The sequence below is a fragment of the Vicugna pacos genome, chromosome 10 (assembly GCF_048564905.1).
Source record: "Vicugna pacos chromosome 10, VicPac4, whole genome shotgun sequence".
NCBI classification, from domain to species: domain Eukaryota; kingdom Metazoa; phylum Chordata; class Mammalia; order Artiodactyla; family Camelidae; genus Vicugna; species Vicugna pacos.
In genome coordinates, this window is record NC_132996.1 from 36,696,401 (window position 1) to 36,712,552 (window position 16,152).

The 16,152-nt window shown below is 36.1% G+C and overlaps 1 protein-coding gene across 1 annotated transcript in view; it reads right to left on the reverse strand.

The window, feature by feature from the left end:
• Positions 1-1,591: 1,591 nt before the first annotated feature.
• Positions 1,592-16,152, reverse strand: part of RRAS2 (RAS related 2) — a 68,649-nt gene continuing 54,088 nt past the window's right edge. The window contains exons 3-6 of the mRNA XM_031681172.2: positions 15,174-15,276; positions 14,889-14,997; positions 4,881-4,999; positions 1,592-3,087 (exon numbers count right to left, since the gene is read on the reverse strand). Of these exons, the coding sequence (XP_031537032.1) occupies positions 3,000-3,087; positions 4,881-4,999; positions 14,889-14,997; positions 15,174-15,276 (419 nt within the window). The 3' untranslated portion in view covers positions 1,592-2,999. The remainder of the gene's footprint in view (positions 3,088-4,880; positions 5,000-14,888; positions 14,998-15,173; positions 15,277-16,152) is intronic.

A 16,152-nucleotide genomic window follows, 5' to 3' on the forward strand; every position in this document is an offset into this window, starting at 1 on the left:
GAAAAAGAGCTCCAAAAATATGCAGAGGGTCAACAAGTCTTTGTTGAATATTAAGATACACATGTTAACAGGGTGAAACTCCAGGAGGCTAAGGAGAGAATGACCCAGGAGCTGTGAATAGAATGGTTCCCCAGAGCTCACATGGAACTGGGAACTGCTGAGTTCCTACAAGCCAAACTGGAGGAGAGTCCTCACTGATTATACAGGTTATTCAGTAGAGACCCCAGAAGGGCCACACCTTAGCAGTGGAGCTAAACTATCCTGGGAAAAAGCTACTTGAGACTGCATGAAGCTTAAAAATAAGCCTTAAGAGGATCAAACTGAACTACAAGTAAATTAAATGGCTACCAGAACAAAGCCCAACAATCTTTACTTAGATGAAAGCAACAAAATCTAGGCACCCAACGACCTAAAATACACAATGTCCAGTACCCAGTAAAACCTTGGTAGACATGCAAAAAAAGCAGGAAAATGAGACTCATAACTAGAGAAAAATCTGTCAAAAGAAATAGATCCAAAAGTTTTACAAATGAATCAAAAGACAAGGATGTAAAAACAGCTATTATAACCATGTTCAAATATTCAACGGAGCCTTTCTCAACCAGGAATTAAGCCGCACAGAAAGTTACTTGAGGGATTATCTCCTCTATTCTCCCAAAGACGGTACACAGCTAGAGTCATTCTACATGCACAGAAGAGAAGTTAATCCATTATATACAACAGATAAGGCATTAGACTTACTTCTCTGGGAACTTTGTTGAGAGGTGCTGGAGAAGAAAAATACATGAATACAATGAAGAAAGAAACAGAAGATATAAAAAAAAAAAAAAAGAACCAAACAGAACTTCGACCGAAGAAGAAAAAAACAAATAAAAACACTCAAGGTCCAAAATGAAAAACTCATTGGCTGGAATTAACAGCAAATTAAACAACTGCAGAAGAAAAGGCTGGGCAACTTGAAGATGCAGCAATAAAAATTATTCAAAGTGAAGCACAGAGAGAAAAAAAAAGATAGATTTAGATAACAAAATTTAACTTTTAGGCTGCTTTACTACAAATCACCTATTTAGAATAAAATTAAAGATTTCCCACTAAATATGAATGTTATATAAACAGTCTCTTGTTATCTGAAGTTAACCAATGATAAATAAAAAATCTTCCCCAAATGAAAGTACTAACATGATAGTGCAAAGCATCAAAAGCCACAGGATAAATGTGGAGTCTTCCTGGGCAGTAGTTTCAATTATCATTCAAATAAATATGTGTGCTTTGCTTCAGTTGTTTAAGGCTTCATCCTAAGGAAGAGTGTATATTTATGTGCATGTGTATGTATTCACCTCCTCTCTCCTCTACAGTTGGGGTTCTTTGTCAGGAGCACTTCACAGAAAAAGTTGAAGAAACACAGACTCAAGAAAATACTCAGGAAATCACTAAAAACACCAAGCCATTTCACTTCAAGTTCACCTGCTACATAACCAACATTGATCTTTAGATTTAAATCCTAAGGAAAAGGCACAGAGCTACCAAAATAAGTTTCCTCCAACAGTCCTTCCTTCAAAAAACCACCAAAATAACAAGTCATCAAGCATTATCTTGTGATAACAGATCAATTTTAATTCTAGCACCAGAAGCTATACAAGGGTAAGCCTTATAGACTTCATGGGACTGTTGTACACATTCAGTAAAGTGACAACTGTGCAATACCACTCAGTATCTCAAAATTAGGAACATATTTTTGAATTGTTTAAACACAATCCACAGAATTAAAAACAGAAGCCATCCACAGTTATACTAATTGTCAATTAAAAGTTTTAGCACTGACTACTTGATAGAACAGCCAAAATCCAGAAGGGAACATCAGAAGTGAGTTCAATGTCATCCTGTTGTACTCTTTTGGGAAGGTTTCTTATGTAGTTATGTGACTGGCCAAAGGTGGGTACAACCAGGACCCGGACAGCAAGTAAGTTTCTACCACAGTTTCTGTAGTTTTTCACTTTGTTTTCTTTGTCAGTTGAAAGTGAACAGTGAGAATTAAATACTTATCTTTACATATACACAAGTTATGCTGTGAAAGCATATTTGCTTACAAACATATAAAAATACTTGTTAACTAGTTTGATAAGAAAATAATGTATAAAAGTATATAGCAAAAACATTAATCATCTCTGACCCTGGAAAGATCAATTCCATATTTTATATTACAAACAAAAACAGTTTTAGTTTTTTGAATCCCTTATCCAGAAATACTTGAAAAGGAAGACAGACGGAAATTATTTATTTTCACTCTCAACATGGCTGTGAAAAGAGTTAAATTAAAAAACCAAGAACACTGAAATGCTTAAGTCCAGAATGAGTCCAAATATTTGGCCACACAGAATATTATCTTTAAGAATAGGAGTAATAGTAAAGGATTTACACACAGTTTTTAACCTATAAATACAATAGGCATTTTCTTATTTTGGCCACTGGAAAACAAAGGCTGTAGCATCAGTAAAGATCTGAGATGTCTCACTTTTATGGATTCAATTCAGTGTATTTAAGGTTAACTGAAGTTGACATCAAAATTTTTAGAGACAGGCAAAAATTCACATTTAAAAAAAACTCCCTATGTTTCTATATAGAGTAACAGTAGGCAATATGATTCCAGAAGTTAAAAGTAATTTTACAACCTCTGACTCCAACTTGGCAAACAGCTTAGGTTCCAAAACTGATTCATCCCTAATAAAAGAAAGCCCTTAAAAAACAATGTGTCTGTGTATATAGATATACTTTTTAAAGGAATCAGATATCTTTGAAGCAGCCTTAGTGTTTCCTTTAAATCTGTCTTGAAATGACCATAGGATGAGCTTCACGGAAAGGATTAGCCAGCTTCTTGGTCTAAGGCTACCATGGTGATCATTTGTCTAAGGCTAGAAAGGTACCAACGTGACATAAACCGTTAAGAAGAGGAGAAGACGAGGGCTTTTCCTGGCAGTTGGTAGCTAAAATTCAAGGGATTCTTAGAAAATGACACAATGGCAGCCTTTCTTGTCTTTTTCTTTCCGTGTTGGTTCTGGTGAAGGAGGACATTCCTGCTCTTGAAATTTCCTGTAAGATAGAAAAATCTACAGATAATTGCCTTTTTGATAATATATCACTGAAAATGTAGATTATTGTTGGCCAAGTCTAGTTTACGTGCATATGCTTTCAATGAATCCAAGCAAATCTTCGGGATGGGGGTGGGAGGAAACAAATGCTTCAACACCAGCATAAGCAAAGCTGCCAGAGTTTCACTGATGGACAAGTCCTCAATTAGATGAGATGCCGAACTCAATAAAGTCTAGGTTCCATTCCCAGTTTGAAATTTCATGACTCTAAGGTATCCTTAAGAATGAACATCCATCACCAGAGTATGACACAGAGTACCTACCCTTATGAGGTATGCTGTTTTGCCACTTCTGAGCTGCAAGTCAGTGTTCGACAAGTTAGTTGACCTCTCTGAGCCTCGGTTTTTTAGAAGGGACAATAAAACCCTACCTTTCACAGTTGCTATGAGGATTAAGGAAGATCTCGTTATGTTCAAATGCCTAATGGTGTCAGGCATAAAAAAGTCTCCTTTACCCCCTCCTCACTCCTAACTGATCAATGGATAAGGATAGATTCTGAGGATCAAAACCAAGGAGGAAATATCTCAAAAAATCAATAAAAATTATTTTAAGAATGCACTGGTTCATGGGGAGGAGGGGTAAAATACACATAACAAAATTTACCATCTTAATCATTTTTAAATGTATAGTTCAGTGGCTTAAATATATTCACAGTGTTGTGTACCACCAATCACGTCCCAAATCTTTTTATCTTGCAAAACTGAAACTGTTTTCATGTAAAAAAATAACAGAACTTAGACTTTAAACAAACTACTAAAAAACAAAAATGTAATCTTCACTCCCCACGCGCCTACAAGAGAATGCCCTGGCAAGGGGCTAAAAAAAGTACAAGAATCTCAGATGTCAGTTCACCTTAGATATACAACTAACAAGAACTCCATATATCCGTCAAACTATCCAACAAGTGGAGAAACCAGCAGATCTAGAGAACAAAGAGTGATGTAGCAGCCAAGCCACCAAGATCCAAAATAATCTAACCAAACCCCATCCACTAAAGCAACTCACTCTTTCTCACACACACTCTCCAGCCAACCTCATTTATCACCTCCAGCTTCCTAGAATCCATGAACACTTTCCAAACCACGGGGACCTCCTAGGCTGGCTAACAGAAAACCTCTATGTGGTCTGGATATCATGCTAAATTCATGCCCTGGGGGACTGCTGAACCTCTACTGCCTGGCCTCCTCACAGCCGAGGAGGAGTTGGGTAAGAAGCAAAGCGAAGAGCACAGGTTCTGGAGTCAGAGACATGGACTGAAGTCCTAGCTCTGCCATTTAATGTGTTCAAATTATTTAACCTCTGTACCTGTTTTCTCATCTGAAAGGGGGGACATTATTGGGTTGTGATGAGGATCAAATGTAGTAATACAGTGAAGCACTCAGCCCAGCATCTGGCTGAGATTTCCATGCCAAGGCTAGCTGCTGTCATCAGTACCCTCATACCATCGTCACCTTCGGAAGTTGCAGATTCTTTTCAAAATCCCTATATATACTCTATTTCCATATAATAAAATTAGGCTTTTAATGTAGGAAGTAACTAGAATAATCATTAAAAATTTTAACATACCTATTAAAATGCATTAATTTCCAGACAAGAATCACTCCTGCATACAATTTTCTTTCTTACTTAAAACATTTAATTGTAATTTTCTTCCCAGTTGTTTTAAAAAGCATAGTGTGACTACCCATGAAATTCAGTAAATTAAAAGAAACTTCTAGGATGTGTTTTGCTTACCTTATAACCCGGACAAGTTCATGGAAAGCTTGATCTACATTCATCCTAATCTTTGCTGACGCCTCCATGTATGTTACCTTAAGCTGTCGTGCTAACTGCTGTCCTTCTTCCTGTGTTACCTGAAATTCCAAGAGTTGTGTTTGAGCTACAGCATTAACAATAAGATTTGCTTCATCTAATTCTCAGCCACAGAATGCACTGTTAATACAGCCAGAGGCCAAGCTGGTTTGTCATAAGATGAACCAAGAGACTTAATAGCTCAACACACAGTGCTGAAGCCTAGCTCTACAGAACAAGTCTGAAAAATATGACCAAAGATTTCAGTCTAGTGATTACTCAAAAAGTATTAAACATAGCAGTGATAAGTTCTGGGAAGGAAAAGTACAAGGTGCTACGAGAGTCTATAACCCTGTGGGGCGGATCAGAAAAAGGCTCCCTGAGGAAGTGATATTTGGGCTAAGAACTAAATAAGAGTATGGAGCTGGGTAGGGGTGGGGCAAGGAAGTATCCCTAACAAAAGAAATAACATGTATGAGGGTGCTCCAAGTTGCAGGAACTGAAGGAAGCCTAGAATGGCTGAAATACAACAAGCCAAGAGAAACTGGCAAGAGGTGAGGCTGGAGAGCAGGGCAAGCCTCGAGAGACTGTGGGGTCACAGTCTTCTCTCCATCCCCCAGTGCCTGGTACATGGGAAACGCTCAATAAATATGTGAGGGAAAATGAATAATGAATAGGACCACAGCCCTCACAATTCCTTCCTTACCTTAGGAGATGAAGGAAAGTAGGCAGGGAAGGGTGGCATCACTGATGACATACAAAATGGTAGGCCAGAATAAGAAAACACTAACTGAATGTAAGTAAATACCCTACAGATTTTAAATGTAGAAGTTGGACTAGTGATATTAGTCTCTATTCCATTTATATTTACACAGTAGGGTGAAAAATTATTTCTGAAAAAATTACTTTCATTGCTGTCATTAGCACAAAAATAAACACTTACAAAAGGTTAGAAAATTATAGATGGACAAAAAGAAAAAGAAAATTAAGGCACCTATCACCTATACAGAACCACATTCCTCTGGTCTTTTTTCAGTGATGTACATTTTTCTCTGCAAAAATAGAATCATAATTTTTGCATCTTTATCTTAGACCCTAGAAATACACTAAGCTTATCTAGGGTTTTTTGTTTGTTTTTTGGTAAATGCAACATAAACATAAACAATCATGTCATTTGCTAGTAAAGACAGTTTTGTTGCTTCCTTTCCGATGTGAATGTCTTTATTTACTGGCTCTAGCTCACTGCCTACAACCTCCTGTGCAAGACAGCAGTGGTGAGGCGGTACTTTTGAGTAGTTTCTGATCTTAGGGACAAAGTTTTTAGTCTTTCACCATCAAGTAAGCTGTTAGTTGTGGTATCAGGTTAACAAATCTCCTCACTATTCTGTTTGTAAAGAGTTTTTATCAAGAATGGATGCTGGATCTTGTCCAATGCTTTTTTCCCCTCTTGCATCTATTGAGATCATATGATTTTTCCTTTTCAGTTTGCTAATATGATGAATTATACTGATTCACTTTTGCCTGTTAAATCAACATTGCACTCCTGTAATAAAATCCACTTGAGTGATAATGCATTGTTTTTTCATGTATTGAACTCTATTTAATAAAATTTTATTAAGAATTTTTATATTTATGTTTACAAGAGAAAATGAACGGTAGTTTCCTTTGTATGCTTTGGTATTGGAGTAATATTGGCTTCATATGATGCCAGTTTGGGGATTTATTTACTTTTTCTATGGTTTTTCTATTTACAATTTCATTGGTTTCCATTCTTATCTTTATTATTTTCCTTCTTCCAACTACTATCGTTTTAATTTGTCCTTTCTTTTTCTTATAGTTTCTTAAGGTAGAAGCTAGTCATTGAATTGCAATTTTTTCTTTTCTAATACAAATATTTAACACTATAAACTTCTTTATATGTATATACTTCTTTAGTAGCATCCCACAAATTCTGATATGCTGTTTTATAGTTATCATTCAGTTCATAATACTTTGTAATTTCCCATTTTTTCTTTGTACCAATGGTTAATTAGAAGTATCTTAGTTTCCGTGTATTTAGAGACTTCCTAGATACCTTTCTAGGATATTGATTCCCAATTTAATTCCACTGTGGTCAAAGAACATATACCATCTGACTAAATCCCTTTAATTTTATTGAGACTTGTTCTATGATCCATTCTCATTTTATACGATGTGTATTCCGCTGTTGTTGAGTGTTCACTAAATGTCACAGTAAGTTGCTCAATAATGCTGTTCAAATCAGCTATGTCCTTACTGATTTTCTCTCTACTTGCTCAATGATTAAGAGAGACGCTGAAACTTCTGACTGTAAGTGAATGTGTCTATTTCTCTTTGCAGTTCTTTCAATTTTTGCTTTAAGAAATTTAAAGCTGTTATTTGGTACATGAATGTTTAGGATTGTTATGTTCTCTTTATGAATTTCTATCATTATGAAACAATCCTCTTTATTCCTGGTAATATTCTTTGCTCTGAAATCTACTTGGTCTGATACTTCTATTGCCACTTCAACTTTCATTAGTATTAGTATAGTGTATCTTACCCCACCCTTTATACTTTTAACTTATTTGTGTCTTTACATTGAAGGTCTTGCTTTTTATCCAATGTCTGCCTTTTAATTGAGGTGTCCACAGTATTTACATGTAATGTGCTTACTGATATAGTTGAGTCATCTTTAATTTATTTCCTATCCGTCCCATTTGTTCTTTGTTCTATTTATCCTTTTTCTGCCTTCTTTTGAGTTTACTGTATTGTTTTTATGATTCTATTTTATCTTTGTTGGCTAATAAACTATTTATCTATTATGTTATTGTTACGATCGCTTAAGAGTTTACCATATACATTTTTCACTCATCACTGTCTAATTCAAATGGTAGTATGCCAATTCATGTATGGTTTAAGAACTTACAACAATAGTATGCTTCTCCCTCTTGCTTATTGTTATTACCTATTACCTCACAATACATTGTTATTAGTTTACTTTAAACATCCCATTATGTTTTAAGGAGACTGAAATAATAAAAGCAGTTTACATTTACCCACACAGCAGGTAAAGGTGGTCTTCATTTCTTTGTATAGGTCCAAATTTCCATCTGGTATGGTTTTCTTCCTTTTTGCATTTCTTATAATGTAGGTCTGCTGGTAATGAATTCTTTCACTTTTTGTATATCTGGGAGAAGTCTTTATTTCACCTTTGTTTTTGAAGTAAAGTTTTAGTAGCTATTGAACTCTAGGAGACAGTTTTTCTCTTCGTACTTGAAAGATGTTGTGCCACTATCTCCCTTACATCGTCTCCTATGGGAAACAACGTGACTACTGTTATCCTTATCTTTGTTGCTCTGTATGCAGTTGTTTTTTCCTCTGGTTATTTTTCAGATTTTCTATCACTGCTTTTAAGCAATTTCATTAACAATGTGCCTTGTAATTTTCTTCATATTTCTTGCACTCAGGGCTTGTTGAGCTTTAGAGTTTATCAAACTTAGAAATTTTTCAGCCATTACTTCTGCTATTACTTCCATCCAGTGTATTTTTCAACTCAGACATTGTAGTTTTAATTTCCAGAGGTTTGATTTTGAACTTTTTACATCGTCTATGTCTCTACTTATTATATTCAATCATTTCTCTAGCTTCTTGACCATATGGAATATGACTATAATAACTTTTAATTTCTCTGTTCACCAACTCATCTGTGTAGTTTCTGGGTCTGTTTCTACTTATTGTTTTTTTCTGCTTATTATGGGTCACATTTTTCTGCTTCTTTATATGCTTGGTAATTTTTGAGTGGATGTGAAGGTACTGGATTTTTAGCTGTTAGTTTCTGGAAAGTTGGTATTCATATATTCTTGAGCTTTCTTATGGGATGCAATTATTTGTAAAGTTTGATGCTTTTTGTCACACAGTACCAGAGCAACAGCTAGTCTAGGGCTAACAATTTTGCTCCAGAACTAGAACAAAATCCTTCTCAGTGCACTACTCAATACCTCAAAAACTAGAGGATTTTCCACCCTGGCTGATTCGAATATGAATTATTTCTAGCCCTATTTTAGCTCAAGGTATTGTTCCCTCTAATTCTTTCAGGTAGTTTGTTCTAATTTAAAATTATATGCTCAAAATTCAGCAGCCTCAATGAAATATCATGAGGCCATTACATTAATGCATATACATCTAACAATTATTTCATAACAGTTTATACCCTACTGTGTTCCAAAAGTGTGGCAGCAGGTTATACATAGCTTTGGTATATCCAAGTTTACGTAATTTTTAAATTTACCCTGCCTCTCTTCAAAACAGCGTATGTAACATAAGGCCTATGGTTTGAAATATAAATCAATCAAATCAAGCAAGAAATTAACAATAAGTAAGGAAACCAAGTAAGAAAATAAAGCTTTACAGAGCCATCAATTCAGAAAGGAAAACTCCTATTTTAAGAAAATTTGACATCAAATTCCTTCCTACAAAAATACCATTTTGTCAAAAATTCTATGCTTTCTTCCTGGGATATCATCCCTTCTCTCCCAACTCTGTATTCTTAATTTGTTTCTTACTAATACTTCAAGGCTCAAGCAATCAAACTTCCCCTTAATGTTGTTTTTACAACAGCATCCCAGAGTGCCCATCACACCCTATAATGAGCAGCAAAAAAACCCCAACACGTTACATTTCTTCATTTTCCCACTTTCACACCATTATGTCCTTTGCAGCTAGGTTGTAAGGTGTATTTGTCTTTGTATACCCGCAGCCTATAAGAATGTGTAGTAGTTACTTAACAAATGTATGTTAAGTAAATAGAATATGACGAAATAAGTAAATTTGGAAGTAAAAGAAATGATATAGGAAGAAAAGTAAAAAGAAATATCTGAGACATATCAGTGTCAATAAATTACCTTATTAACATAAAGTAATTTGATAGGGAAAGGGAAATATATGTCCTTAAGAATTCTGCACTTTGTCTTTCTGCTCAGTTATTCTTCAGAAAGGTACCTTATCCTATCCCCCCTAAACAATGTAATTCAGCTAGAGGGAAATAGCAAATGACCTATCTTTATACAATGAAGAAAATTAATAAATCAATGGTCTAGATAATAAAACAATCCCACTGCTAAGACCATTTATGTGCTTCATTTATTCATTTTTAAACCATGATCTCACACCACTGTCTTCCAGGAATCCAGGTTAGCAAAGTTTGTACACACATTTCTGGTCAAGAAATCTCTAACCACATATAAAGCTGTTTTCAAGCTCATTGGTGTAGTATACTTTTAACTAAGAAGTAGAAACAGCATTGCTATTACCAAAGAAAAAAAAAAATGACAAAAAGAACACCATGTGGAACAAAGCCAAAACATTGTGAAACCAGAAATCAACAGAAGACTGAAAGCTACACAAACAAGGATTTCCTAGAGGTTTTCCAAGCCAGAGAAGTATACAAAGATACCAAATGCTAAGCCTGGATATTCTGGTTTGGTAGGTCTGAGTGCTACCCAGAAAACGTTTGGTTTTAAACAACTAAGGAGAACCTGATGCAAGAAACTCAGATTCACATTTGGGAGCCTCCAGTGAGACCGTTTCAAAGGCACAAATGAGTATTAGCAGAAATCCATGCTAATATGAATTTATCTGTTACTATGTATTTCCAAATAAAGAGCAAAATGGGAATGATGAGAGTAATTTTATTAAACAAACTGGGTTTAACAGGAGTAGACTACAATATTTACAATACTCACTTAGGTTATTCATTAACTCAACATATTCCTAAATTTACAGAAGCAAAACCAGTTTTATTTTTCAAAAATATCTACTATATAGAAAAAAATCGTATTAATACTACATCTTGATTCATTCATTCAGTAACTATATATTGAGTGCACATCTGTGTTCTATGTGCTACGGACAAAACACGAACTAAGTGGTCAAAACTGAGAACCCCTTGCAGTGGTTTACAAACCCTTTTAGATGCAGACAAGGCCCAAGCAGGTAAGGCCAGAGAAGATGCTAACTCTATTGTTGGGGGGAGGGGTTTCTTTTTCCTGGGAGGCTACAGGGGCACACTGTGGTCAAAGTACTGACAGACAGGAGGAGTAGGGGTTAGTACACTTAGATATCCACTATTATAAGTATAATGGGCTCCTTTCTCTAATAAATGGTGGTCAGTAGCAATTAAATACCTAACAAGTAGGAGAGGAAAGGGAGAAACTAAGGTTAAGCCAGGAGAGGTAAAAAGGTAGAAAATAAAAAAGCAAAAATAGCCAATTTGTAAACGGGGCTGAGTCAAGGACAAGGAACTTGAAATCAGAGCTATTATGAAGTCCACAGTGCAAGCCCACACAACTGCTATATTAAATTTCAAAATCAATGTGTTGTCATATTTACCTATGTTTACATTTAGCAAGAGCAAGCAAACAAATCATTTACCTATATTCCTCCATCTTTGATAGGATAAACAAAATGATCTACGTATCTCTAAGGGCCCAGGTATGTGGTAGCATTGCCAGTCAAATTCTACAGATCTCCTTTTATTTCAATGACTTTTTCCTACTGCCCTGTCATCAGTGCCTAGGAAGTGTTCTATAAATACTGGATGGATAGGTGGGTGGATGAAGCAAGTCCACAGAGATACAGAAGCCAAAAGGAAGCAGGCAGGCAAAGCCTCTTCTGGCTGATCTCTCCTCCCCAATAGGCTCCCCAGGAGCCAGTAATAGGAACACCAAGGGCTGACCCACAAATTCAAAGAACATGGGGAAACTGGCATTTGCTATGCAAGAGAAAACAGGCTAGAAAGTAGAGAAAGTCCCAAGTACTGTGTCTAAGAAAAAGGCAGAAAAGAACAAGCTGGACAGCAGCTAAGAGCAAGCCAGACTGGTCACTACGAACCTGAAGAAATGACCAAAATGTCAGCATTTCTAAAGAAGGGGAAGAAATTTTCATCGGGTGCCCGGGGCTTGTCCAGGTTCAGTTGGAAAAGCAAGTAAGGGTGCCAAGACATTATAGAACATCATCTTTAATTCTGAAGAGACTTTTAAAAGGTGAAACCCTTTAGTATAGCACCTCCACTTCAACTGGACCAAGTACGGCCCTCAAGACTAGGCATGTTTGTCTTTGTATATCTGGGGCCTAGATGAGTGTGCCTGAGCTCTAAGACAACCGAGAGAGACAAGGAAGTACCAATAAAAAGAGGAGGGAGGTGGGAGGAGGAAGGAGGCCTAGGAATGGTGAGCTAAGTAAATAAGAGCTAAGTAAACAAAGTCTTTCAAAAAGTAGAGTGTGAGCAACTGTGTCAAATGTTACTGACATCTGTGCAAGTGGTGACCTTGACCTGACACTGCATGCCCCAAGTCAGTGCAAGCAAGAAAAAGAAAGTAGAGAGCAAGTATAGACAACACTTCTAAGGAGTTTTGCTTGCTGGAGGAGCAGCAAAAAGGTCCTCAGAGAGGAATGTGAGATCAAGAACTAGCTTTTGCTGTGGTTACTTTTTGTTTTAAAGATGAGAGCATACAGCATGTCCCATGCTGACAGAAATGACCATGCAGAAGAGAAATGGGACACCTGGATGGAAAAATTGCTAGGGTAATGGATGCTGGTGAGCTGGCGACAAGGAGCAGACAGGCTCCAGTGCCTATGGGAGAGGCTGATCAGAGAGGTGAAGTTTATCCATGAAAGTGGAGGAGGCAGAATTGATGGGGCACACAAGCACTTAAGGTTAGTACATGTGGAGGTGGGAACATGTAGAAATTTCTCAGTGAAATAGTGAAATACCACTCATCATCATCAGCTGAGAGTGAGGAAGGGGAAGAAAGTGTAAGCTTAAGAATGAGAAAGTAAGTAATAATCATCCAAACAAGTGGGAAATGAATGGACTAGGGAAGCGTAGTAGGATTTCCAGTTAGCACTAAAGGCTCACATAAGAGTGGTGATCATGTCTTCTCTCCTTACTAACATGCCTGAGTGCATGTGTGTAAGGAAACTAGAAAAGAGAAGAAGAAGCATGGGAGGAACACAAAGTTTCTTTGCACCTATCCTTCAGAGAGGAGAGTCTCCAGGAACGAGCAGAAAACTATGCCATTTTCAGCCACTTGTTTTTCTCCCTTGGATGTGTCTTAAAGCTGATAAATAAATACAGAAGGATTTTCTCTAAGCTAAGTGCATATCTTTAAGATGATGGAAATATGAGACGTATCATTCCCTATATTATCCTTTCACCACCTTGTTTTTATTTTACTCTGAGAATCTATTACTTTTATTTAAAAAAAAACTCAGCTGAAAAGTTTACAGGCCTCTGGTATAAAACAAAGCCTAAGTACCACAGTATGTCAATATCTGCAGACAGATGGAAACCACACTCCGAATGCTGGCAATCGTCAGTATACAGATAACTTAAAAATAACTCATAGAGACCCCCTGCCCCAAGCTAATCACAGAAAGACCTGTTTAGTTCTGATGGGGCTACTCCCCAGTTCCCCCTAATCTACTACCGCCTACCCTTTAAGAAGACTCCCACCTCACCCCAGGCCTGCCACCTGTTCCTTCACTGGAACTACCACCATGAAAACGTGTGAGAAAAATCAGGGCGGGAAGTATTTGAGGGTGGAGTGGAGGTTAGTGTTAGATAGGGCAAGAAACCATGTTCATTGCAGACCTACTTTGGCGTTATTTTCCAGATCCAATGACATTCAAGTATTTCTGGTTCTACAAAGAACTAGAAGAGTAGTAGACAGGTTCTACTGGGCAGTATCTAATAAATAAAATTAGATTCAGAAACCCTGAAGGAAATGCACTCCCCCCAAATAAAATATCAATTAAAAAAAAAAGATGGATTGTCTACAGGTTTTAAAATGTGAGCAGTGTCATATTCTAAATTATCTCCAACAGCTTATACTGGTTTGCAATGAAGATCAAATGTTTTCACCTTAACTTTATAATAAATCAAATTTGAAAGAGACCTCGCAGTAAAATTTATTCTACATCAAGTATTATCAGTAAACATTTCTAAATCTTAGCATTAGAACAACAGTATCATTGTCTCAAGTCCACATGTTAAACCTGGTATACCTTCAACAAAATTTTACAAACAGAGCTCACAAATTGAGGATTATATATTAAATAATAGTTAACCACAAAATAGAAGGCTGCCCTCAATGCCATTTATCAACCAGTATTTCCTGATGTTTGCACTTTTCAAAGAAAATCTTAAGAATCTGTTAACACGAGAGGTATAAAAATGAAAGAGAACTTAAATACCAGCAAAAGTTAAGAATTTAAACAATTATACTCCAGATATGGGATACATGCTAAAGGCCTAAAAGAAATGAAGACACAAAAAGAACCCCCAAATAATGAGTTAATTTACATCTGACCTTGTTCCCCTTCCCTACAAAAAGATGAGTGGACAATATATACCAAAAAATTTAAAAATCAAATGTGAAATAAATGGGTACAGATCAAGTGAGAATAAACTAGCCTGCAACTCAATACTGAAAATATTCTTTTCCTGCAGGTTACTGGTGTTAGAGTTACCAATGTGATGAATTAAGAGGAAATTCAATCATTAATGAGACTTAGGAAAAATCCAAATACTTTAATTTTAAACAAAGTCATTCTCTATAAATGAGGTAATTTAGCATTAGCATTGAATTAGGGGTATCTTTTAAGATTATCTAACTAGAGTTGTGAGTGTTACCCAAGAAATTTGAACATGTGAATGGAGCTGGTATAAATACTTGCAGGCTTAGAGTCCACTGAAGTTCTGTGTAATATGTAAAAATTTAATTTCCCCAAGCCAACTTCCTTCTTTATTTCTCACCTATTACAGGACTTCTGTAAAATCCAATGTGCCACTCTCAGCACAGTGGTTTTGATCATGGCACTTTCTCATTAAATATACCTATTCACTTGCATGATTATAAATAATTGGTTTCCCAGCAGCAAAACTCCTCTCACCTGTCTTTGATGATCCAGATCTGCTTTATTACCAATTAAAATCATTGGAAACTCATCACGATCCTTTACTCTGAGAATCTGTCTTTGAAACTTATAGATTTCTTCAAAACTAAAAACACAAAAACAAATTAATCAATTTGGTTAAGTATCAGAATTCAGCAAGCCCCATGCCCCCTTTAGTATTTTATTACTTTTCCTTTTTCTATAAAAACAAGAAAATCCAAATTCAATAAAACAGTGATCTAGACATGAACAGGAGATCTACAATTGAATATTGGTACAAACCTGCCTCTATCTGTGACTGAAAAGACCAACAGGAAACCTTCTCCAGTTCTCATATACTGTTCTCTCATAGCTCCAAACTCTTCTTGTCCTGCTGTATCCAGAACTAAAGAAAAAACAAGAAATGTAACTGTGTTCATGCTTTCATTTTATAAAACTGCTTCCCTCACAAAGATAGGCCCAGTTAATGAGGGTCCTCTGGAGAACATCATACTTAGTGTAACATTTTAAAAGGCATTCTCCTCTTATACTTCATTCCCAATGCTAAAGACAAATATATTCTAATGGCAGACAGTTTCAGAGTTATCTTCATCAGTGCAGATTGATTTTGTAGTTAGAATATATTAGCATGCCAATTACAAGGTTAAAAATATCAAATACATCTAGGCAGACAGAGTCAGATAACTTCTGAAGTCACCTGAAGTTTACCTTCTCCATGGAAAGAATGGAAAAAGATATCTGCAAATTCAAGAAAGAAACTTTGGTCCACTCAACCCCCAAATACCATATTGAATGTGCAGGTGCTAATGTATTTCTTAATCTCTGTGAATGAAAGAATCATACAAGTTAAAAGAACAGGGCTTTCTTTTGTGGAGAGGTGGAATGCTTAGCTAAGCACAAAACACTATTTGCTAACGCCTCTGTGCTATAAATTCTAAGCAAGTTAGCAAATATTGAAGTCTTTCTATATTTACTTCACCCATTTTAACCTTCATCAAAAGGTAGGAAAAGCTAAAACCTCATGTTTTTCCAAATGACCCAACAAACACAACTTCAGCAAGTTAGTGACATGATTAGTTTCACCAGAACAAGATCAATCCAATTACTGTCTTACATTCAGTGAGGAATATGTAAGTTGCCTAATATGTAGATTCATCAATCAAAACTAAAAAAAATCAACTAACATTTCAATTGTAGTATTTAACCAAGCAAAATATCAAAGCTTATTTTTAAAAATATGATATGTGAACTATCAAGAAAG